Source organism: Paramisgurnus dabryanus, chromosome 13, assembly GCF_030506205.2.
Source record: "Paramisgurnus dabryanus chromosome 13, PD_genome_1.1, whole genome shotgun sequence".
Lineage (NCBI taxonomy): Eukaryota > Metazoa > Chordata > Actinopteri > Cypriniformes > Cobitidae > Paramisgurnus > Paramisgurnus dabryanus.
In genome coordinates, this window is record NC_133349.1 from 6842406 (window position 1) to 6869673 (window position 27268).

Consider the following 27268-nt stretch of genomic DNA (forward strand, 5'->3'; position numbering starts at 1 on the left):
ATCATATCAAGAGGTCACAGGTGACGTATCGAAACTACGCCCCTGTGTTTACAAGTGTGGAGAAAGAGGACCGTTCCGACGTTGTAGTATATGGAATGATACTAATTAATGTCTTTTGTGTCAGTTTATTGTTTAAAATGGGCAGAAAATGTGCTTTCATATATGTCACACGTGACCTTTCCACGTCATTACGGAATTACGTGAGGTCGTGCTGGTGCTTCAAATAACCTAAGGGAAGACGATAACTTGTGGTTTAAAAGTGCATATTTTTTATTATCTTGCCAAAAAAGACAATTGTTTCGCTAGTAAGACCCTTATGCCTCTTTTGGGATCGTTTAGAGTCCTTTGAAACTGCAATTTTAAACTGCATTAAAACTGTTAAGTGTTGGGGTCCATTAAAGTAGCCTGGCTCCGCCCTCCTACGTGCTTCCGCTTAATTTTCATTTCGCTTCAGCAGTACGTCTGGGATGGCTCTATAGAGTTTCGTTTTCTCCCGCAAAAATCTGCAGGACCAATCAGCGAACAGATGGGGGTGGCTAAGAACGATGAAGTTGAGGTCGTGCGTCAGTTTGAGTTGTAGTTCAGTAATGGCAGCGGAGAAAGACGTGAGAAAAGCTATTCGGTCCGTTGTTGCAAAACTGCCGAATATACAGAAGTTAAAGTCGGAGCAAGAACCAGGTTTGCTAAGTTTTGCTTGTCTGATTATTCTGACTTGTTTGTTCCCGTCCGGTTTCGGTGCATTATATACGTCACGACCACACGTTAGCGTTAGCGATTGGCTTTGGCAGATCCTGAGTGACTCTGGGCAGATCCAATAGTTTTAAACTTCAACAATGGACCCTCCTTAACAGAAGTAACGCTTTGCAATGGAGCGTGGCCAGACTCTCTGTACAAATGAAATGAATGTACGAGAGTCTGGTTGGACCAGGCTACCATTAAAGTCCATTAAAATGAGAAAAATCCTGGAATGTTTTCCTCAAAAAACATAATTTCTACTCGACTGAACAAAGAAAGACATCAACATTTTGGATGACATGGTGGTGAGTAAATTATCTAGATTATTTTTTTTTTATAAAATTGACTAATCCTTTAAGTGTGAAAGAATGATAGAATGAAATGGTCTATTATTACCTTATTTGAATAATGATGTTGAGCTCTGCTCTGATTGGCTGTTTCACAGAGCAGCTCCTTTCAGTAGCTCTGTGTTTGTGTAAACAGACCTTATATTTGAGCCTGTATCAGATGAATATACAGATGTTAAGGAACAACCAGTTGTTTGGAGATTGTTAAATGGACATTTCTGAGCAATAAGTTTGTGTTTTTTTTAGTATGGACCTACAAATGTAACTGTAACATCAATAGTAGAACTTTAGCCTAAACGTTAGCATATACCATTAACTGGCATATAGCGCTAACTCAGCAGTCACAACTTTGTTTTTAGCATTGTAACAACATTGCATAAAAAAATTTGCAAATTTATTGTGTTATTTAAAGTTGGGGGTGTACATCTCGACTGTAATGTAATGTGGAGATTGTTTTCCAGCTGTCTTTTGCATGCACAAGGTTTACATAATGACGAGGAAACAATTGCGTTTGAGGCTCATGATACGTCATTACCATGTACAGAATTTGATTTATTCATCCATGCCTAGATAACTAAAATTTTCTGCAGCACCTTGAAAAAGGGGACATTTCACAAAACCTTTTTTAGATGTCAAATAAATTGTTGGTGTCCCCTGAGTACGTATGTGAAATTCTAGCTCAAAATACCATATAATAATTTTTTATAACATGTTTAAATTGACACTTTGTAGATGTGAGCAAAAATGTGCCGTTTTGGGTGTGTCCTTTAAAATGCAAATGAGCTGATCTCTGCACTAAATGGCAGTGCCGTGGTTGGATAGTGCAGGTAAGGGGCGGTTCTATCCCCTTTTGAAATCACAAGGGGAGCTAAATGGCAATGAGCTATTTTTTTCACATGCTTGCAGAGCATTGTTTACCAAAACTAAGTTACTGGGTTGATCTGATTTACATTTTCTAGGTTTATAGAAGCACTGGGGACCCAATTAAAGCACTTAAACATGGAAAAGTCAGATTTTCATGATATGTCCCCTTTAATATGAGGTATAGTACACTTGAAAATAAATAAGTGTTTATTTATTCATCACAATGTTTGAGCACAAAGCAAAAAAGTTTAACAGTATCTTAAGTTACAATAAGTCTAGCAATTGATTTCTTACTGAAAAAGTAAATAATGAAAAGGGGCTGTCAAGGTCCAAATTGAAAAAGAATTAGCACATATGAATCATCTATGATTTTCTTAATCTATTCAATAGTGTTATGTGAGAAACAAACTGTAGTAAAGTAAAGGTATTCATATACAATCTTCTCTTAAAACAGACAAAAATAATTTATGTTCATATTTCTGACCCAATCTGTGAAAACTCAGCTAAAGTCATTTTTTTGTGATTAACTTTTTTCTACATAAAAGCATAAAAGAACATTCTGTGAAGATATCTTTAATATTGACTGAGTAAGATAATGTCAACAAATGAAATTAAAGTTAAATTAAAAAAAAATTAAAGATAAATCAAACTTTGATACTCCCAATATCAGAAGTACAGTAAGTTATGAGATTCACAGACAGGGTCACATATGTTCAAATGTGGTACAAAAGGGTCAATTTTTTTTTTATTGAGATTTATACATCATCTGAAAGCTGAATAAAAAAGCTTTACATTGATGGTTTGTTAGGATAGGACAATATTTGGCCGAGATAAAACTATTTTAAAATCTGGAATCTTAAGGGTGCAAAAAATTATACAAATTGAGAAATTCGCCTTTAAGTTGTGCAAATTAAGTCCTTAGCACTGCATCTACTCCAAAAAATAAAAGTTTTTATGGTATACAGTTTAAAGTATCTTCATGGAACATGATCTTTACTTAATATCTCAATGATTTTTGGCATAAAAGAAAAGCAATACAATGTACAGGTATATTGCTACAAATATACCTGTACTGGTTTTATGGTCCAGGATCACATTTTAACATTGAGGCGGTTTCCCGGACAGGGCTTACCCATTCCCAGACTAAAATGCATGTTTTAGCTGCCTTAATTTACTGACATACCCTAACATCAGTGCCATTGTTTTTTCTCAAGATGCACACCAAGGCCTAGTCGTGGATTAAACTAAACCCTGTCCTGGAAACCACCCTTATGTGAGTTCTTGGGATCAAACCCATGACATTTGCATTGCTAACACAAGCTCTTTCTATTGAGCCACAGGAACACATATTACAAGTACTTCAAGTGTCAGCCTGTGACTCTGACAAAGATAGAAATCGGTTCGTTTAACAAACACAGATCAATTTTATTGCAGCTAGCCAAAAAGCTGCAGTTCGTCGATAGACCATCAAAGAGTGTTTTGTGTAAAACGGACCACAAAGCCTATGGTTTTCACATGACTTAATTTTCTCAGATTCTCTATCTTATAATACATCTCATCTCATTGGTTTTCTTTCCTGGGGTTCAAACCGTTCTCCGATGGTGTCAGAGGCGACGGACGCATCGTCCGGCGCATTTGGCATCTGCAAACCGCAGCCGTCGCGAGATTGATTGTGACAGACTTTTAAACAGTATACAACTAAATATAGCTGGGTACAGCACTATCAGAAAATGAGCTAGGAGTGCGGGCCTAGTCGTTTAGAAAGTCATTATTCTTATCGTTTGCTGTCTCTGAAATTATTTCAGGTCTCTTCATGCAATGAATGCAGTATAATAAGCCAAACATGCGGAAAGGGCTTGAACTTGGTAATCGGAGCAGGTTGGGTGAAGTAGCCTTTTAAAAAGAAGGTTTGATGCAAAAAGTCCTGGAATTGGAGGAAATGTTCACAACCTTGTGATGGATTTCATCTTATGAATTTATCAGATCAAATGTGTTTCTGGTGAAGGAAAGAAAAACTTTTGTAACAACAACTGAGCATGAAACTGTTAATGTCAAAGCCATGGGTTCCACTTCCAAGAAACAAAAATGCTGATCATGTATAAATGTATAGTTTATGTATAGCGATATGCCCCATAGTGAGATCGTCCTAATGTCATCCTGTGACATTACCGATACGCGGTAGTATCAGGAGGGGCGTTGCAATAGTTTACTCAATTATTTATTTGTTCATTTATGACAAGCCACTGGATTGGTGGACTAAAAAGAAGCTGATTTACTCTAAGGGTAGCTGGCAACACTGTCAACCTGATGCCATTAATCCGAGCACGTCATTGATGCCCAGGTGCTCTGAAATTTTCTGCATAACAGGGAGCGGGAACAACACACTCACTAGTTTTAAATCCACCTCTCTAGTGCAAGGAAATGTCAGAGCCTTGCGTATTACAAGCTCAGGTGCGAGTAAGAGTCTCTGCCGTGCTTATTACAAGCTCTCGCGCACAAAGAGAAGCCCACAAGCCCTCTCATGCGAGGAAAAGCATGCAATGTGCATGTTAATGTGAAACTATGAGGCTGTTTACACTTGGCATTAAACTGTAAAAAAAATTCCGTAAAAATTACAATGTTATTGCAGCTGGGTTGCCGGTAATTTACCGTAGATTTACATTTATGTTATTTACTGGCAAGAGTTTGTTCAAAGTTAAATAAATTTTTTTAAATTTTTCTTTACAGAATAAAACTATACAATAACAGCCTCATACAAGGCATTCTGGGAACCAGAAATCATCATCAACCTTTTTCTGTTTTTTGCTTCAGATTTTGTTTCCCAGAATGTTTTGCTTGATGCTGTTTTTTTTAGTTTTACTCTGTAAAGACAAAGACTTGTAAATGTTTAATGTTCATTTAACTTTGAACAAAATGTTGCAAGTAAAAAACATAAATTTAAATCTACAATAAGTTACCGGCAACCCAGCTGCAATTTCTAAGGATTTTTTTTTACAGTGTACCATGCGTTTTCGTCGATCGGATCACAAGTGGACGACGTTAATGCCAGGTGTAAACGGTGTTCAAAACGTTTTGAGCTCGTCCACTTTCGACCACTTTCAACCACATCCAGAGGAAGTCGAAACCACTTTCGATCAGATCGCTTTGGAGTTGCGGAACGCATATGTGGTTGAATGTGTTCGAACAGCCACACGCGACCGCCTTCTCTCCGCCCATTTATCTAATCTGAGGTATTAAACACATGATTTACGTCTTTTTTTGACTTCTGGCGTGAACATACGGTGTACAGCGCTATTTTTAGCCTTTCATTGATAAAACTAAAGCGGAGGATCTCCGTAGTTTCGTTTTGAAAGCGTATGAAAGTTGCGCGATCCTATTTCATCAATTGCGCTGAAAATTCAAAGAAAGCTCTTACATACACACGTACAAAACTCTGTGCAGCATGTTTACTTGCTAAACAAGCAGCGGACTCCGACATAATATTAGTTTGCGTCCATATAAACTCATCATTACTCCCGCTCGGGTTTGAATGACAGCAGAGAGACTCACCCACCGTCTCACAGACCACCCCCTCACAGTATTCAGGACAGATGCGGTCGAAAGTGGACAAAATAGACTTTTTAGATTTAAATACCAGGTGTAAACGTAATTTGTCTCTCTCGTCCACTTGTGATCCGATCGATGAAAACACATCTTAATACCATGTGTAAACAGCCACTATGATGATAATATTAATTTAAAACTATTATGGGCAACGTGCCAACTATTGTCATGAAAGCATGCTATTGGCCATATGTCTGACTATAATCCATAGTATCGTCTATTGGCACAACCCTAATGCACTGATTTGCTTTGCATAAATGAATGAAGGCTAAAATTGAATGAAAAAGTACTATTATTACCATGATTTTTGCACCCCAGCCATAAATTACCGTGGTACTATTACGACATAGTATATTTTCTCAGAGAACCATTTATATACCATGGTGAAAAAATGTGATAACCAGTACCATTGTAAATGATATAGTTTGTACCATGGTACATGTACATTCAGGGCTGGGAATGGGGGAACGTGGGGGGACGGAGCCTGGGGAGTAAGTTTGGAGGGCGAATTAAAAAGGAATTATATTTAAACAACTTAAAAGCATTAAAAAATGTTTTTTATTGCAGCTATTATTTTATAATGCATCATCACGCTTGTCACATGACACTTCACAGTCACAGTGGCACTGTATGATTTTCCTCTTATTTAAAATATCCATTAACTAAATAACCAAATTTTCTACAACAATTTTCTTTAACCTGAGGACAAGTTTATTGGTGATACTCAAGAAAACATAGTTGGGGGAAACATATATATACAGTATTAATGTTATTAGTTATTTCATAAACCAATGCTGGGTTGTCTCAACTCATGGTTGAGTTAAAAACAACCCAGCATAAGTTTATTTTAACCCAACATTGTGTTCTGTCCAATATTTACCCCAAAAATAAAAATAACCCAGCAGAATTTAGAGTATACATGAACATATTTTAGTATTAGTAATGTGCCATTATACTTTAACTGTTAAACTGCTTAAGGTGTTTTTCACACTGTTTATGTTGAGTTCTGAGTCCAGTTGCTCGTGGCATCCCCTGCAGCATTGGTCTGGCTTACATCATCACAAATGTGGATGGAGAGCACTATTTGCTTCAGTATGCTGTCAGATTTTGTAATTAATTGCTTGGTAGATATGTGTAGATGTTATAGGTATCTATAAGCAAGCAAAAATCTGTCTTGTTAGTCTTGCAAAAGAAATAATGTAGCATTTATATATGAAAGTGGGAAAATTAGTATCTCTATGGTGGGAAAATTACATCATGTTGCATTAACTTGGCATCAGTCGACTCATTAAACGCATGGCGGCGATTAGAAAATGGCCTAGCGGTGCGTGTGAATCATGATCCATTTGGCTTTCCATAATTCAAATAGATCAATTTTTCAGGGTGCCGAACGCCTTGCTTTGTTTGAATAGTGTTTTTAGAAACACTTCTGCAGGTCTGATATCTCTCTGCCCATCTGCTTTTAGCATATTGAGATGTACTGGGAGAACACGAGGTGCCGCTTTCCCCTGCGAGCCGGTAAAAGGGTGAACGCGATAAGATCATAAAACTGTAGCCTAATTTAAACGGCCGCTCTCGAGCACTTCACACCGTGTCTATTGAAGATCTGTGCGCTAATTCTTTTCATGTAGCACGAGTCCTGCAGATGTAGCGCACTATAAAGAAGTCATTTAACAGTCTTAATGAACAGAGCCGGCCGTTTGAGAAGATCAGGCGGTGCTTGACGGTGCTCTGCGCGGGAAGAAAGGGCTCTTCACTGAAATTATTGCTTTATTAAAGCCAGCGCCTCGCTCCCGTGTTACAAGCGAACAAAATGGTATGTTAAGTGCCGCTCGTGCAGAGAAGACCTCGGTTTATCGGTTTGTAGCTTCCCTCATGTGTGAAAATATGGCAGGTGTAATACGCACAAAGCCAGGTGGGCTTGCTTTATTATAAAATTACCGTGGTATACATGTACATCCGTTTGCCACCGTTTACTGTCATTGTATGGAAATAGTTGTGTGCTGTTTAATATGCAAATCATACATTTTATATGTGGGCTTCCCTCACATAAATGTATTGGGGTACTCATAGTGATACATTTTGTTATTATTAAAGTGGCCATGAAACGAAAGTAGCGATTGCCTTATTTTCCCCATGGTGACGTATATCCAAGTGAAACGGCTTATGACATGAAAAATATAATATATATATTTTTTTTATTTTTTTTATTTTTATGTATTTATTTATTTATTTATTTTGACTGAAAATAATTTATTTATACCTTAAAATAGATTGAATGCAACTTTCTGCAACAACCTTGCTTTATTTAGTTTATGTAGATTTATGAATATGCAAATTTGTCTCAGCCTCCACTCTCTGATCCACTCAGTCAACACGTTAAAGTAATTTGGTTAAAGAGCACCTATTTCATTGCTAAAAAACAACGTTATTTTGTGTATTTGGTATAATACAATGTGTTTGAGTGGTTTATAGTAAAAACACATTATTTTACACATACCGTAAATTTTTGTAGCTCCAGATTTGAAAAGCTCTGTGTCCCTGATTGGCCAGCTAATCTGTACATTGTGATTGGCCTGAATATCTCTGACATCAGCCGGAAATGTAACGCTCCTTACCATGTTTGAAAGATTCGGTTGCTAGGAGTTAACTTACAGGCTGTGAGTCCGAAGCGGGATGAATTATGATAATGTCAGTCTTGTATACATCACCAATCCCAGGAAGTAAACTGTTGCTTAAAATCCGTGTGTTTGTTGTAGTCCAAGAAAACAGATTTACGTTGGAGACGATAACTCGCGTCATCTTTTACTTTGGGGTTTGTACCTTTTGCATATAGTTAACATGTAATAATACACACTTACACACCAAAGGAAATGTAAAAACGTGAATAGGACAATAGGTGCTCTTTAAAGCACACTTGTGATGTAGAAAACGGGTTTCAAACTGCATTTTTTATGTCTTTAGTAAATTGCAGCAATTGTGATGAATTTGCACCTGTTTTAAAGCATATTAAAACACCACAAAGACATATAAACACTTAATTAAAAACTTGATTTTTCACCACAGGACGACTTTAACCTTACTGCTGATACAGTATAAGCCATTATGCTACTAATAAAGCTGTCTGAGAGATAATAAACTTATAAATGCTTAAAAAACCACATCCCACATGTACTGTGCAGTCAGGACATGGTCATTTATGCATTTGTATTGTATGGAGATATGTGTTTCATGCGTCTTGGGTAAAGTTGTATAGAAAGGCTTATTCAAATGCAGAATAGCCGTTTATCTGTAGTTACAGATTTTAGGTAAAAAGCAATTCCACCAATGCCCTTGATTGCTGAAAAACCGCAATATGCAAATCCGTGAACAGTACGGCTACGAGGTAAAGTCAAGAAATCATTTAGATTTAAGGAAATAACATTGCACAGTGCAGAGAAAAAAATTAATCATTGGGAAAAAGTGTCTCTTTTAAGATTGCACCGGTGTATTACCTGCAGGCATGAAATGTAAATGGAAAATCAACATTGTATCCTGTGATAAGGCAGACAAATTAATAAAGGAATTTTCAGTACATGCGCTCCTGCCGGTGCGGGCGTTAAAAGTCACAGGGTCGTGCAGGAGAAAGGTTTCTTATAGATGAAGAGGGTTTTACATAGTTTTGACACTTGCAGCTTTCCACACATACAGCAGCGGTCATAAGGAGACCCAGTCAAGTGAGTTTAACACAAAAACGATCTTTCCTGATCACAGATTGTTCGCATTGTGATCCAAATGATGGCATATTGTGGCCATACAGTATAAACAGTAGAAAGGCTGAAATAGGTGTAGTCGTGTGCACTGGATATAGTCTCTCGCCGATTACAAAAAATCTGATTGTTGTGTGTTTTTGTGTAGGTCCGCTGGACGGAGGTGTGGAGGAGGAGGAAGAAGAGTGCGTATCGGACGGAAATGAACTCGCGACTAAGGAGGAGTTTTCGGTGGAGGAAAACTTTGCTGCTGACTTTGAGACAGACAACCTCACCTGTGAGGAAATGGATTACTTCTGCGGCAAAGGTCAGCCAATCACATGATAGATGTATAACCAATCATTGCTCTTAAAAATAAAGATGTTTAACAGCAACGCCATATCAGTGTTTCCCAATCCTCGCGTGCCCCCTCCCAGAATGCTACTCCGGGAAACGCATTCGGACAACCTTCATAGGCAGCGCAACGGATTTCTGTTTGAAATATAAATAAAGAGCGCCTTTGTGAGAACTAATTCCATATTCAAAAATTATTAAAAATACGAATTTCTCACTAGAAATGCAATCAAAAGGTATCAAGTGTGAAAATATATCCTTATTTATAAGAAATTTGTGCTCCATCCGCTTTCTTGGCCGCCATTTTTTTTTTACTCAACCATGCTCTACCAATCACATTCCCTATGCACGCCTAGGCATAGAATTGTGTGACAATGAAGGTATCTCAGAAGACAGGAAGTAAACCAAACATTGAATTCAGACGTGCAACCTTCATGCCTTTGAATGCTGCCTCCAAAAGCAGCAATTTAGGGATTTTGGATGCAGCCTTGGTTCACCTGGTTTTAACTTATTACCTTTTAGAGAGACATGTAGTTTTGCATACTGTTTTTATAAATACTTTAAATTCGGACATACTTATAAAAGATTTATAAAAGACAGATTAGCTTTACTGAGTCTTTCCGATACCATTCGGAAAAATTCGGTAGGAGGAGTTACGAACTGCGGGAGGAGCGAGTCACGAGTCAACTTTATACAACACAGACTGTATAACTTCATTACATGTTCATATTTTATATACATTTATATACGCGCAACATAACACAGGAGTTGTACTTACCGCATGCAAATCATGACCCGGTTGGGACTTTTCAATGAAATCCAGCGTTAAACAATCACACACGCAAAACTTCGCTGCTACCCCGGATAAACAAACAAACTATATCCATTGTTTCCATAATGCTTGCTTTCTTCTCCTTACATGCAAAAACACACTTTGTCTTTCATTCCATCGTTGAGTCTTGATATAAAACAAAGCTGTCGCGTGAAGTGATGCCTGTAACTTAGAGTCGTCTGCCGCTGATTGGCGTGTGGGTGTGGTTTTCCGAGGAAGTGCCCATAAAAATAAGTGTTGCGTATGGCTTACCCCTAAAACGTCAACTGGACCCGTAATCAAAAAAAAACTTTCCGAAACTTGTACAATCCCTGGCGAAGTCCATTCGGCACAGAAATAATCTGTAACACGTCCAACTGCTTTTTTGACATTTTGCATTTGTTTAGCACGAGAAAACCAACTCTTAAACTGTGTTAATAAGTCAGAATGCATGAAATACCATTGAACCACCCCTTTAACTATTCTGGAAGGAAGATGAGTTCAATCACGTTTTTAAAATAAGGACAATCTGGGAAAGGGTGTACGCGAGGACCAGGATTGGGAAACACTCAGGTGCTCAAATCGTGGCCAAAATCTGTGTGCACTTGAGAATGATCATGTAAGGTTTCACCTCACTGAATATCTTCTCTTGCTGTTTAGTCACTGGAATCTGACTTCATATGAAAAAGTTTTGTGCTTTGAATGTCGCTCTTTCATGTTTTTGAATTAGTTTTTTCTTAATAAACCGCAATGCCCAAAGCGATTTCATACTTTTCTGAGATGTCTTTGAGGACCAGAATATTTATACGCTGGTTACGAGTTGTGCCCTATTATAGTGATTTTCTTTTTGTTCTGCATTGAAAGGTGTAACTGGCGTGACGAGGGTAAAGCTTAGAACTAAAGGCAGTTTGGCAATATTCGGTTTCAGGGTCAAATGAAAATCTTCATATATGCTTTTGTTTCCCGCTGTTCGCTGAAGGTACTGGGAAAAGCCTTGGAGATAAATCAATTTAATTTTTTTACTTTTAAGTTTTTGTAAAGCTTTATTCAGTGGTAGATGCCTTGGGAATAAAAACACATTCAGGTGCTTGTATTTTATAAGATATCAAGGTTGTCCATTTAAAATTTAATTGGAAAAACTTTTATAAATGTATACATTTACAGTATAGACATCTGTATACAGTACTGTATATGTACTGCTTTGATCGATCTCATGAGATTTCGAATTTAATATTCATTTAGGTATTCAAATGTTGAAAAGAGCCCAAATGACACATAACATGAGAGTTTGTCTAAAAAGTGACTTCAAAGACACTTCAAAAGAAAGTACTTTTACCTTGCTTTGTTTGGGGATGATACCATTGTAGTACCATGTTTTTTGCACTATTCTACGGTCATTCAAAACCATAATAATAAATGCCAGTGTATATAGTTTGTGTAAAGTTTGCTCTGTCATTAAAGGGGACATATCATGGAAATCTTTTTCATGTTTAAGTGCTATCATTGGGTCCGCAGTGCTTCTACCAACCTAGAAAATGTGAAAAAGATCAACCCAGTAACTTAGTTTTGGTAAACCATTTTTTGCAAGCATGTGAAAAAATAGGTTGAAATTTGGCTCCCCTTGTGATGTCAGAAGGGGATCTTATTATAATAATACCACCCCCACGGCACTGCCATTTTAGTGCAGAGATAGAGAAAAAGAGAAAATAATTGACAGAAAAATTTAGTTTCAATTTCAACCAACCACCATCATTTATCTATATGGTATTTTGAGTAAAACTTCACAAACATACTCTGGGGACACCAAAGATTTATTTTACATCTTTAAAAAGTCTTGTGAAATGTCCCCTTTAAAGGGATAGTTCACCCAAAAATGTTTGGTTGCAACCCTGTATAAGTTTCATTGCTCTGATGAAAACAAAGTAAGCTATTTTGAGCAATGTCTGTAACCACATCATTTTTCGAGCACCATTTACTTCTATAGGATTTTCATTTCTACTATGGAAGTCAATGGTGCTCCTGTTTCCTGCTTGATAACAACATTTTCATTGTGTTCAGCAGAACAAATAAATTTATACAGGTTTAACGACTTGTGAATGAGTAAATGATGGCATAATTTAGATTTTTGGGTGAACTGTTCCTTTAAGTTAAAGGGGACGTATCATGAAAGTCTGACTTTTTCCATGTTTAAGTGCTATAATTGGGTTCCCAGTTCTCCTCTATCAACCTAAAAAAAAAATTTGGTAAACCATTCTTTGCAAGCATGTGAAAAAATAACTAATTGAAATTTGGCTCCCATTGTGATGTCAGAAGGGGATAATAACGCCCCTTAATTTGCACTATCCAACCACGCCACTGCCATTTAGTGCAGAGATCAACTCATTTGCATTTAAAGGTCACAGTTTTGCTCACACCTTCAAAATGGCAATTTTAACATGTTATTAACATAAATTATCTATATGATATTTTGAATTTAAACTTAACATACGTACTCTGGGGACACCAAAGATTTATTTGACATCTTAAAAAAGTCTTCTGAAATGTCTCCTTTAATATGCACTTGTATCAAATCCATTTGACAGCCTTTTTTGTTTTGGGATAAGTTTGAGCAAATCTCCTCGACGATTCCTTTAAACTTTTGGATGGCTTTGCTAAAGCAAAGACCACGGTGCAAGATTCTTAAGTAATCTTCTTGTTGTCAAATGATTTCTCTTGCTGCTGTACTGCAACTCCATGTTAAGTCTTCCTCGAATCCTCTGGACAAGTTTCCATTCTCTTCCCATGAACAAGTCGTACAAGCTCATCAGGTGTATTCATTTCCCCCTGATCCTCTGCTCAATTAGATCTCTTTAATGCGCATTTAGCTCTGCGTCTGACTGGCTTAAATTCACTCCACTTCTGCAAAAGTGTTATGAATTAAAGGAGAACGCAATTCTGCTGGCATTAAAAGGGTTTATGCTTGTTATTCCTCAGCTATAAAATGACAGAGCAGAGTTTTATTGATGAAGCAAACCCGCTCAAATTAGATGCCATGTTGTAATTATAAACCATAGAGGAATTTAAACGGTCACTCATTCCTGGCCCTTTATCTGTTGTGGATAAATAAGAGAAGGTCTGTGGTGGTTGTGGTTTGCTGAAAACTAGCTTGTCGGGAGAACCATTAAAAGTTAATAGGTATTAAGAATCTGCCTGAACACAAAGTATAATCATCCGTTTTCATTAACTTATGAAGCCCTTATTAACTTTGATCAAAAGCAAAGCGGCTTAAATTCAGAGGTCAGGCAGTTGGACGAAAGTTTACCCATGTGTTGGCATCTTCCTAGAAAAGATATCTGGTGCACCTTGCAGGCCATTATTTCGACTCTCTAGAGAGTTTTTGCAACCTCTTAAGCTCATACGCAAAATGTCTGACAGACATTTATTTAACTTTCTGTCAGACCTGCTTTTGGTGAACCCAATTGAGAAGTGTATACATTGTGCCCACATGTACACTACATGATTACGATTTTTCCCCTCATGTGGCACAGATCCGATATGACCCACGAGCGTGTAAGCAGTGCATACGGTAGATTCCAATATTTTCAGGTCTCATTCATATGTGGAAATAAGTCAGATACATGCATTTGTAATGTAAGCCGACAGATGGGATATTCTCAATATGTCGTACGTTGAAAAAAAGTCATTTGGCAAATGAAGTCAAGTCAAATGGACACCACATGTGATCAAATGACTCTTCTGTACAGAGAGAGCAATAGAGGATGAGGGCTTCGCTTAGTAAAGTAATGCTGACGCTTTATGTCTTGTTACAGAAATAAAGCGGTATAATCTTGTATCTAAACATTGGGTAATCATTGTGTCTGTGTCCGTTGCATATCCCCACAAGTATGTAGACAAACTAGGAAGACTTGTCCTTGCCGTTTGTCTTTCTGATTTTAATCACAGCCTACACTGTCAAAAATAAAGGTACAAAGCTGTCACTGGGGCAGTACCCTTTAAAAAAGGTCCTAATATGTACCATTTAGGTACAAATATGTACCATTTAGGTACATATTGGAAGTTCAAAGAGGAGTAGGGCGATCCACTTTTTTTTATTACCAATCCGATTTCGATAACTGAATTTTGAGTATCGACCGATACCGATTCCGATCCAATTCTAGTATTTTTCTTGATCCATTTAGAATTGTGTGTGTGCGCGCGCGTGTGTGTGAACACACATAAATATATATACACACACATATACACACAAAATCAGAAGAATATCATGTCAAATGTAAAATGAGATACAAGTTAACTCTTTCACCGCCAGCGTTTTTAAAAAAAGTTGCCAGCCAGCGCCAGCGTTTTTCATGATTTTCACCAAAGTTTAATGCCTTCCAGAAAATGTTCTTCTTTAAATAAATAAACATACAATATACCAAATGAAAGAACAGACCCTCTGCTTTCAAACAAAAAAAAAACGTGGTTCTTTTAGTGGTTAGTGGTTCTTTTGCAATCAGCTTTTGAATATGGGTAGGTTTTTGCAAAAACACCATATTTTGAGCAAAAAGCAAAAATAATTCCATATTTGTGACGGACTTTTCATAGAGATCCCATTCAGAGCGATCTTTAAAACAGACACGGACATGCAGCCGCTTGCCATAGGGCAATACTTCCGGGTTTAAAAAGTTGCGGAAGGGCGCCACCTGGTGGATAATAGCGGTATTGCGGAAAGACGGAAAATCTCGTCATTGGCGGGGAAGCGTTTTCTCTTAATTGACGAGATATCTCGTCAATGGCAGGGAAAGAGTTAAAAGAATGTAAGTGTTCAGATGATTAAAATACGGTTATTGTGTGTGTGTGTTTGTGTGTGTATGACCCGTTTTATTAACCACTACTCCAGTGTATTAATTCTGCGAGCACCAGACCATTGAGTTTTTGTGACTTTAAATATCTTCATATATGCCAGTGGTTTTCAAACTGGGGGCCGCGAGATGGTGCCAGGGGGGCCCCAGTTTTATGACATTTTATGAAATACATTAATTTATCATGAATTCTGTGTAATTAAACCTAAAAAAATAAGGCTACTGACCAAAAGCAATACTTTTTTGTATAATTTAATGTTTTTTTTTTAAATAAAATGTTGAGTTTTAGAACAGTTTTTTTGTCACAAATTTTATTTGGGGGGCCCGCGAAGGAATGCACCGTACACAAGGGGGCCGCACGCAGAAAAAGTTTGGGAACCTCTGATATATGCAATTGTTTTTCACATAAAGCTGTTGAATATATTAGGAAGACTTTGAATATAGTGTATAAATACGTTTTTGGTGCTTTTATAATAGTCTGACTTTTCTAAAGCATGACAGTAACAACCACAAGTAATGCACAGTATCGGTTTCGGATCGGCCCCGTTATTTTGATATTCGATCCAGCAAAAAAGGTCCAGATCGACTCGATATCCGATCCAAAGTATTGGATCGGCCCACCCCTAGTTCAAAAGTACTAATATGCAAAGGTGTACCTTTTTGAAAGGGTACTGTCCCAGTGACAACTTTTGGACCTTTATTCTGAGAGTGTATGTGTCAGAAGATGTTTCAGAAGATCCAAGATGTTTATGTCTTTCTTTGTTCAGTCGAGAAGTAATTAAGTTTTTTGCGGATAACATTCCAGGATTTTTCTTAACAGTTTGCAATGCAGTTTCAAATGGCTCTAAATGATCCCAACAGAGGCATAAGGGTCTTATCTAGCGGAACAATTGTGATTTTTGCAATAAAAAGGACTTTTTGTCTTGCGTTTGCCGTGTGACGCACCAGCACGATATTACGTATTACTTATTCACATCAAAAGGTCACGTGTTACTGTACATGAAGAGTTTGGTTCCAAAACGCAATAAATTCATTTTGACTAATTTCTGTAAAAATGTGTTTTCTGTACCAAGAAAGTGACAAGATTGTGTCACAATATTAAGTGACCATTATTTTCCGTTTAACAATGTTCGCATCTTTAGGTTATAATAACATAAAAAATTCAAATCCATAATTAAAAGTAATTCCACAAAATGCAATAAATCCAAGGTTTTTTCAAAATGCTATAAATCTCTTGAATCAATATATAAATGTGCATTCATCTTTGCCATGTTATATTTATTTAGTTGACTAGTGGTATACACTGATTATAAAATAAACATTAATGGCATTAATCAAAACACTTACTTTGTCGTATTGAGAACATTGTCATTGCTGTTGTCATCCTTGGGACGTCGTCGCTGAACTTTTTTTGACAGCGATCAGCTGTAAAATGTTTTGGTCCTGCTCGATTTTCGTTGGCTTCGAGTAAAATAATGTAAAGCTTTTCATAAGATCCCCTAGGGTCAGTGTGTTAGCATGACAGAAACTTGATGCTGTTGTGTAAGAACAACCGGCATTTTTCTGTAAATTATTCGATTTTATTACACAGCTCTCTGGAATGCTTGATTCTGATTGGTCAGTTGAGACATTTGCAGGTTCGTTCTTTTCAAATAATAACCGCTTCAAAGTAATAACGCATAGCCGGTACTACTTGTACGATAAAAATCGCTCCGCGCCAATAAAGATTACTGTTTAGCGCCATCTTGTGACAAACACTGGACAACCACAATTAAGAATGGAACATTTTGACATTAATTTTAACATGTATGGAAAAAACAAAACATTTAAACAGTGGATAGAAGAACGAACAACGACAAGACACAGAGAGCTTACTGAGACTGAGCTTGACAAAATAGAGCATGACAGCTACGAAGCCAACACGCTTCGCGTCGGGTCCTGATCACACTGTCGGGGCTTATTTCCCGATAACTACCGGCTGCCTCTACATTATCCCTTACTTGTTGGCTTACGTTTCTTTCCCGTCACAGAAAACCACCCCAGGTTTATCAATGCCATCCAAATTATTATTTTGTTTGTTTGTTGATCATGAAGTACAAAGTAGATGAGGATAACTAGGATTTTTAGACGTTGTTTACAGTGTGTGGAATGGTGCGCCGTAATTTGTTGAAGGGATTTATTGCATTCTCCAAAGAAGGAGGACTGGCGTTTATCGCGTTTTGGAAAAAGGGAGAAAAGATGACAATAACACGGCGGGTATTGGATTTTGCGTAAAATTAAGAATTATCTTTTTTTGTACTGACCAGATACAATACTTATTTTGCCGGTAACTTGTTTTTTTATGCCTTTTTTTTCACTTTGGTACCTAACTTTTCACATATGTGAAACGCACACTTGCGGACCATTTTAAACAATAAACTAACACAAAGACAATAATTAGTATCATTCCACATACAATGTCTGAACGGTCCTCTTTCTCCACACTTTTGTAAAAACTGGTGCAGTAGTTTCAAATACGTCATGCGTGACGTTTCGATGTGATTTTGTAATACGTAAGGTCCTGCAGGCACGTCACACGGCTGGTGCTAGATGAGAAGTTGTGTACTTATTTTTGAAAATGACGATTGTTTTGCTAGATCCCTTATGCTTTGTTTTTTCAACTAAACAAAGACCAACATAAACATCTTGGATGACACGGGGGTTAGTAAATTAGAATAATTTTTTATGAAAGTGAAATATTCCTTTAACTTCATGCTGCATTTTTTTGTTTACTCACATGAAGCATCTAAAGCGAGCATTAGTTTTTGGACATCTTTCTAGGCACCTGTTCAGATTTTAAAACCGTGACTAAACCTTTTATAACTATCATGACATAACACAGTAAATGGTTCATGAAAGTTAGAGTTCACAGGAAGCATCATGCATTGCGATCTTCATCTTTGAAGTGTTAAAGTACGCGCATCTTTTTGCACATCACTCATTACAATTCCCAGCCGCCTTCGTGGAACCAAATACGCTGAAACTGCAGAAGGGTTCTTCTCCGCGACCACCCTAAACTGTTTGGAGAGGGTGTCTGCTTTAGGGGCATCGCTGCACACTCATGTACCATGAAATGATCGAGACAGTTCTGTCAATGGCTTCATAGGAAACGCTTCAGAAACAGCAGAGCGCTGTGTGAAATGAAGTCCGCAGTCATGAATAGAGCGAGTCTAGCACACATTGTGAATAAACATGAAACTTGAAGCCTGTCGGAAGACACAGGACCTCTTTTTTCAAGGAGATGAGAATATAAAGAGAAAAAATGAAACCTTGTCTTCTCATCCCCCCCCCCTCAAAAGCAATTGCACGGCCAATTTCACATTTATAGAGCTGTGATTGTGAACAAGTTTTGAACCGAAATTTACAAGCCTTGCTATAATTGTGAGAGTGGTGGGGTTATATAGATTTATTTATTACAGGAATTGTGAAATTTGACCTTGTTTGTCTGTTCTTGTAAATGTTTCCGATGGGAACTAGCGTGTTGTCTGGTTTTGACACATAGGCTGATATGGGAGATAAGAAGAATGATTTTGTTTTCTCAAATGATGCAATAGTTTAGGACAGCATCACATAGTTTTTTTCAAATGTTAGTGTATAATGAAAAGCTCAAATCCGAGATGGCAGATGGAACATTCTAAATTTCCCTTTGGGATTAATAAAGTAATCAAATCAAAAAAGTTAGATTATTTGTTGATTGTAAATATATTTCATTGAATGCTAAAAGTACACTGTAAAAATTTCTTCTTGCACTTAAATGTTTAAGTTTAAACAACTTGAATTAATAAGTCATTTTTAACTCTTTTGACTATAAGTTGCTATAAATTAAAAAAACTTAAAAAAAAGAAGTTAATTCAACTTTATTTTTATTTTTTTTATTTATACTAACTAGTGATGCACCGATGTATCGGCCGCCGATATTTATCGGCCGATTTTTTGTGAATTTGAAACCATCGGCATATAGGTAATAGCATGAGAAAGGCCGATACCGATTGTTTAATAATTAACTGCATAAAGAAATCCATTATATGTAAAAAATGAGTTAAATTTTGTTAATAAAATAAATGCTGAATAGCAAAAACCACATTTGAAGGTTGTCATGCTGTCTTATTATATTTGTTTTAGCTTTATTTGTGCCTCTCTCATTATGTTGGTCAGTTGAATGTTAATTAGATCCAATCCATGTTCAGTAAAAATAATTTGATGCAGAAATAAACTAGCTAATAGACCAACTGTATACTATTGTATACAAGTGTTTAATATCGGTATCGGCATCGGTATCGGCCAGAAGATGTCTGTTTAAATCGGTATCGGTATCGGCCCAAAAAAATCCTATCGGTGCATCCCTAATACTAACTCCTCAGTCTTCACTAGTCAAGAAAGTTGAAATGACTTGTTAAGTCAAGTAGTAAACTTAAAAATGTAAGTGCAACAAGGATTCTTTAAAGTTTAAATAGTTTGAGTTAATTAAAATATTTAAAGGGACCCTCCACTTTTTTGAAATAGGCTAATTTTCCAGCTCCCCTTGAGTTAAACATTAGATTTTTACCGTTTTGGAATCCATTCAGCCGATCTCCAGGTCTGGTGGTACCTCTTTTAGCATAGCTTAGCATAATGAAAATGACAAAAATTACCAATTATAATCTATTGAAAGTTACCAAGAGGACTATTTTCGGGTGCTGCATAATATCATTGTGCCTCCTGCAGCCATGGTACGGCAGCAAAGTCCTTGATTATTACGCCAGAATGAAAGTATAGTTCCTAACCAAATTGGCCTAGAAAATCGCAACCTTAAAATTTTTCGCCGGTCTTAGTACACGATGTTACTACAAAAGAGTCAAGTAAAAAAAAAAAATCGAAACTCTTTGGTCATTTTTTTGCGCAATGTTAATGTGGTCCCGCCAGACCCGGAGATCGGCTGAATGGATTCCTAAGCAGTAAATATTAAATGTTTAACTTTAGAGGAGCTGGAAAATGAACATATTTTCAAAAAATTGTAAGCTATTTTATCTTTGATTTTTGTCTACCGTCTGCGACCCAGCCTGTGAAAAATAAAGTTGTTTGTTTGTGTTTATGCATGGATAATGTATAATGACTTGTTTATAATGCAATAAACATGGTTTACGGGGGCGCTTCCGTGTCCCAGTAAACTGAACGGCTTGAAAACATACTAAATGTTACTTTTTCATAAATTAAAGTCTGCCAACCGGTTTTTGTGATGGTTGGGGTTAGGGACTGGGTTAGGGGAGAAGAATATATAGTTTGTACTAGGGATGTCCCGATCCGATCACGTGATCGGAAATCGGCCCCGATCACGTGGTTTCAGACTCGATCGGAATCGGACGTTACCTCCCGATCAGGACTCGGATACATATGCAGGGTTTAAAATCCATTAAGTTCTCGCGCTGCTCCGCGCCAGTGTACGCGCTGCGCTGGTGCGTGTGAACTGAAGAGAATAGGCTTGTTCGACTTCATCCGGCTGCCGGTTCTTGTGGTGCTGCATGACGTCAAAGTTCCGCGAGAACGATTTAAAAGCAAACTCCTCCGTATGATTTCGCGGATCACTCTCGCGGTAGTTTGACGTCACCCGGCTGTCGATTGTTGCGGCGCCGCATGAAGTCGAACAAGCCTATTGATGTGCTTTCATTCATAGGCTTCACACTCGTGCGTGCAAGGAACCCACGACAAAACCGCGTTTTTACCGCTCATTTAAACGACGCGTTGATCGTTATTGTCAACATGTGCTCAGACGCAGTTCCGCGTCTCACTCAGAACCTCAAGAACGCGCATTCGCGCAGGATCATTTGACATTACTGTAGAGATGAGAGAGAGAGAGAGAGAGAGAAAGAGAGAAAGAGAGGTAAGAATGGTGCCCATGTCGAAAAAACTTAATAGAAGTCTAGAAACAAAGTATTAAAGTATGTATAGCCATGTCACTCATCTCATTACAAAATGTTAACTAGATAACTGGATACAACTGATTGTATAGTTTAATAAAATAATGTATTTTGATTATACAAATGAATCACGACCTAACTATAGGTATTTTATAACTAACTGCTGACCAGCTTATGGAATCTATGGCTAATTTATAAGACATATTGCTGAATCAGTATGTTGTTTTTCTTGTTAATTGAGTCTTTTTGGGTAGTCTATCTTATGCCTAGAATGAGTCAAGGAGGTTAAGTCTTATAACTTCATTCAAAGTTTGATCAATTGTGCATAATGACATGTGCACCAAATGCATATAGGGTGTCAGACTCATAGATTTGCATAATTTAAAGTTCAGGTTTTAAAGTTTGGGTCAACATGTGGCACAGCTTTAAAACTGAAACTTATAAAATCCTATCAGAGATACAAAATGTCATTGAAACACACCCAGTGGCTTTGCTGTCATCAGGATTAAACATGTTACCCCTCGAACCCTCCCTCCAAACAGAGCCTCCCCACAAAACAAACCCCAATTTAACCCCTGAACATATATAGTATATATTCATTATTTTTTAACACATCTGTAGTTATGCGCTGGCACAGAGTTAGACTCTTTTGACTCTACACAGAAACAGCAATGTGTGCGGCATGACATAAGGAACATCCTGGACTGGTTCTGTTTTTTCGCTCTTCTTTATTCTTTTTTTTTATGTATTATAGAAGTATCGGATCGGGACTCGGTATCGGCAGATACTCAAAATCAAATGACTTGGACTCGGACTCGAGGGCAAAAAAACCTGATCGGGACATCCCTAGTTTGTACAGTATAAAAACCATTGCGTTTATGAAATTGTCATCATAAACCATATATGCCCGACTGTGTGTGTGTGTTTGTGCATGCGTTTGTGCGCACGCGTGTGTTACTGTTTTCTACATAAATCATGGGTACTGTAGTAAAACTATGGTTTTGCCAATGGCAATCAATACTCCAAAAAAGTTTCCATGATTACTACCAAAAACATGGTTAATTTTCGTAAGTGTGGATCGATTTTACCAGTTGCATGTGTTTATGTCTGAGTAATAACTTGTTAGCCTGGCTCCGCCCTCCTACGTGCTTCCGCTTATTTTTCATTTCGCTTCAGCAGTACGTCTGGGATTTCTCTATAGAGTTTCGTTTTCTCCTGCAAAAATCTGCAGGACCAATCAGCGAACAGATGGGGGTGGCTAAGAACGATGACGTTGAGGTCGTGCGTCAGTTTGAGTTGTAGTTCAGTAATGGCAGCGGAGAAAGACGTGAGAAAAGCTATTCGGTCCGTTGTTGCAAAACTGCCGAATATACAGAAGTTAAAGCCGGAGCAAGAACCAGGTTTGCTAACTTTTGTTTGTCTGATTATTCTGACTTCTTGTTTCCGGACGGTTTCGGTGCATGATATACGTCACGACCACATGTTAGCGATTGGCTTTGGCAGATCCTGAGTGACTCTGGGCAGATCCAATAGTTTTAAACTTCAACAATGGACCCTCCTTAACGGAAGTAACGCTTTGCTATGGAGCGTGGCCAGACTCTCTGTACAAATGAAATGAATGTACGAGAGTCTGGTTATACCAGGCTAATAACTTGTTGCATTAAAAGCACAATGGAGAGAATTTTACTGTAAGTAGTAAGATATTGTTAGTATCACACTTGTAACAACAATATATTGTATCATCTTCTGCAGCATTAACATGTTCAATATGAATTGATCTAAATAGCAGCATTGAGATTAAATTCTGAACCAATTCTATCGCCACAGCTTGAATAATTATCAGACATTTTTGCCCGTAGCAAGGTGCCACTTATAAATCTGTTGAATCCAGGCGGCCTTGCGACGCAAGCCAATAAACAGAAAGCGATAGAATTAATTACGCCAATCTTTGTGCGGTTTCCTCGCTAATCGGAATCTTTTGCAACAGAAGATCTTTTCGAAATATTTCTCCCACCGCTGATGCTAACGCGGGACAATATGTGAAAGCGCTCGTCTGCGGTACGATAAGATGAAAGACACATCCCTTTAGCCCCGTTTGACTCTGTGCAGGAAATGATTCATTAATGTTTGTTAAGTATGACAATCTAGCCAGGCCAGATCTACATACTCCAGACGGCATCGCGGGGAGAGATAACACAGGCCGGCGACAGCCAGAAGAGAGCACAGCCAGTTCCTGTAATGATGGGGAATTTATGGGCCTTTAAAGAGATAGTGTTGTGGCCTTCTGCTAATCACACACTCCACCGGGGTGCTGGGTGGGATTCTGTTGGGTTATTTTCCTTTTTTTTGTCGCCTGTATTGGAGCCATTTGAATATTTTTTTTGGCTTCTAAATGCTACGTGCCAATGCAGATTGAAAGTGAAACCGTGGACTTTTATGTAATGTCAAAAGCAGTTTAAGTATTCGCTATACAGGTGTCTTTGGTTTTACGTTAAAATATTTAACAATTTGCTTTACAAGTTCTCAATTACCATTGCTTTAAATGGAGGGGAAATATTGCTTGGCTAAGTGGCCACCCATCACCAAGCATAACAAAATGAGCTTGTTATCTTCAAAACACACAGGATACATAATTCAAAAGTTCCCATTATTAGAAAACAATCCAACAAAGCAATTTTGGTCATGTAATAGCTAGAGCCATTTTCCTGCTTTTGTAAAGTAACGTTCAATAACACTGCATAATTCACACCAAATAAACAGGCATAAAAATGGTTCACTGTCAGAAAAAAACAAGGGTAAAATATCATCCCAAGCTGTTACTGGGGGCAATACCCTTTAAAACGCTCCTATATTGTATCTACCAAATAGGTACAGATATGTGCCCTCTGAAAAATGCGCTGTAGGTCGGAATTTTAACCTAAAAATGCTGGGTTGTTTATACCCAAAATGCTGGGTTTACGTTTAAAAGTTTTCGCCTTTAAATTTAACCCAATGGCTGGGTTTGACCTTTTTTGACCCAGTGCTGGTTTGAAAATAATCCACTATTTTTTTTGTGTATACTTTTGGTACCAATACCTCTGAGGTACTAATATGAACTCACTGGGCCATATCATTGCCGTTTCACGCGGTACACGGCAAGCGGCAAAAACGTTGCGCGGCTTTAGCTTTTCTCTTGTATTGAAAGGGTTTTTTGCAGCATTTAGTGCAAATATTTCAACGGCGCCTGTCATGAAGTGCCATGTCCAAAGAAGAGACAGGATTTTGGGTGCACGAGCAAGGCTTCACCTCTGTAACCACCACTGTTTTGCCGCTTTCTGCACGTCTCCTATTGAAAAAGAACTAAACACTTGCTGTTGCCACGTACCGTGTGAAACGCCCTTCACACACCCAGCGCAAAGCATGACGCAAGTGTCTTTTGCTAGTTTGAACCAAGCGCAATTATCATTTTCATGTTTAGTGCCATTTTGTTTAAATAGCACATGCATTGGCACCCAATTCTGTGCCCATGGGCGTTCTGGTCTGAAAACGAAGTGTGTTCAGGCGCATTGTTTGGCGCGTTGCTATATTTAGGCAACTAAGATGGACTACGCCATTTACCAAATAAAACCTGGTCTAAAGTCTAAATTCAATGGCGCAATGTTGTTTTTGTTATTTAATGAGTGTGTTAGTAATATGCGCCTATAAACGGGACAACCACGCGTGTTTGCTTATCACACAAATGGATGCACAGCAGCACACAAACATTTTTAAATATAAAAATGTAAAAGATTATTATTGAGTCTCTTGGATATAAATGAGGACCGATTATGATCCATGACTGAAAGAAAAGACTTTTAAAGGTTTTAATACAAAAAATAAAATTTCAACACAAATGAAAACAACGCAATTTTTTACATCAATCTTAAACTGGGGGTCTTCCTCCTACACTAGTTTTTCAGTTTACAAATTCCACCATCTAAATAGGAAATCAGCATGGCGCGAGCGCAACTAGGTTTTAAAGGGGATGAGAGATGAGACTTTCATTGGTTTATTGCACGTAACGGCCAAAACACACCTATTACTCATTACAAGAATAGGAACAACCCTTTTAGACTGTGTGCCTGGCGCACAAACCATTATTCCCATCGTTAAATGGGAGAAAGTGGATTCGGACATGCCTATTAGGCCATGTGCTTAGATTATTAAAATAGGGTCCTTTAAGTGCAAAGAGTACCGCCCCAGTGACAGGTAGGGGACATTTAAAAAAAAAAAATCTGTATAAAATTAATAAATTTAACACTCCCAAAAATAATTTTGGCAACACACTTTTTTTTTACGTTGATTCGTGATAAACAAACGTACCTTGCAAAAGTGCTGGTGGTAAGGTACATCAATCGTGTCAGATGTTAATACCACAATACTTTAATATTAATGTACCATGGTATTTTAAGTCAACATTGAAGGCTGTTTTTAACACATTTTTGTGGATGTTCAATGAAAAAATATATTTTAACTTTATTGTCATTGTGCAGAAAACAAGTACATGTGAAGCAGAACGTAAAGTAATTCATCTATAATGAATTGATTGGATCGTGACTAGTTGCAAACATTTAATCGACTTTCCAAATGCACTTTTGGAAAATGCAAATGATTCATTCAGTTTCTTGTTGTACTACAAAAAATAAAATGAATAATAATAATACGTCTTAATGAACATATATCCACTGTGCTCTTTTTGCCACCATGTTGTAATCCATTATCCATCATAATCTCGACAATTTCTGTTTCCGCTATTTCTGTTTGATCTTTGTATCTCTCTCTCGTTCTCTTTCACTAAATTGGGATTAGACAGCTCAGATCTCCTTAAAATCACCCTCACCAGATTGACATTTTCAAGGGCTTTCTTGGTAGAACAATGCTGAGAGGAAGAGAAAAGCCAATATGACTTTGTGTCTACCTTGCTGCGGGAGCTGTTTGTGTAAATCGCCTATAAGCTTATTGACCCGCATGCATGTCACTGCCATTAAACCGAACAGAGGATCTGCAATCTGATTGGCTGGATTCGTCATCTCACTAACTCTAATGTCTGACATATACGTGGACAGACACACACTCACAAAATGGCATCGTCTTGGGATCTGAATTGATTACTGATTGTTTCTATTTTAGGAGTCAGTTCAAATAGCAGTGTGAAGACGGGCTCCATTCTGTCTGTTTGTCCCAAATCACTGGACACGCTCCAAAGCTTTAGGATAAATATGTGTTTAATGTCATTCCTTATAGTGCATCATGGCTCTGCTTTGAATCCTAGCGAGCTGTCAATGATGTTTAATGATTTGACACACTTATGATCAGAAAATATAAAGCATTTACAGTATAGGGGTGCGCTGGGCAAAAACTAATGCGGGGTTTGTTGTAACACCGATCGTTTACATTGTTGCACAGGGTTGAGCGATTTGTTTCTCTCGTATTGTTTTCACGCTGCCAAAAGACGATCTCTCGCAAATTATTGGAAATGGATAATGTTTTTCCATAGAGTTATGTCAATCAGCGGGGTTAGTTGTAACGCTGTGTTACAACTAACCCCTCAGCACTAACGATATAAAAACCGCTAACGTTAGCGTAATTCTTGCCGTTGTTTTAAATAGGCTACACATGAATGATTGCTGGCTGCCAACAAAATAAATGTGCCTGTCTTATCAAAATCGTGTGTCAAATTTATTTTTGTTCATATCTTTAATATTGATTGAATAAGGTCACGTCAAAGATTGAAATCATGATGAAATGAATGGCTAAAATCAGACTTTGATTTTCATTATCTTAGAATTTGATTTTGAGACTTTAGTATGGTTTTTACAAACTGGGTCACATATAAAAATGTTTTGGGTTCTTTTGTCATAATTGTGCTGCTTTACATATTTAAACATTTGTATCTATTTATAATTGAACTATGGTTAATGAGGGATGAATATTGTAAATACCTGTTTATTAAAGACAGATATATAAACAATATCCACTTCAAGTATATAGACAAAATAGTATTGAAATATTTGCCTGCAAACTTAATTTTTAG

General features: G+C 37.5%; 1 protein-coding gene across 1 annotated transcript in view; it reads left to right on the forward strand.

Annotated features, from left to right (window-relative positions):
* Nucleotides 1-27268, forward strand: part of zfpm2a (zinc finger protein, FOG family member 2a) — a 213667-nt gene that overhangs the window by 49606 nt on the left and 136793 nt on the right. The window contains exon 2 of the mRNA XM_065298721.2: nucleotides 9447-9605. Coding sequence (XP_065154793.1) covers nucleotides 9447-9605 — 159 coding nt within the window. The remainder of the gene's footprint in view (nucleotides 1-9446; nucleotides 9606-27268) is intronic.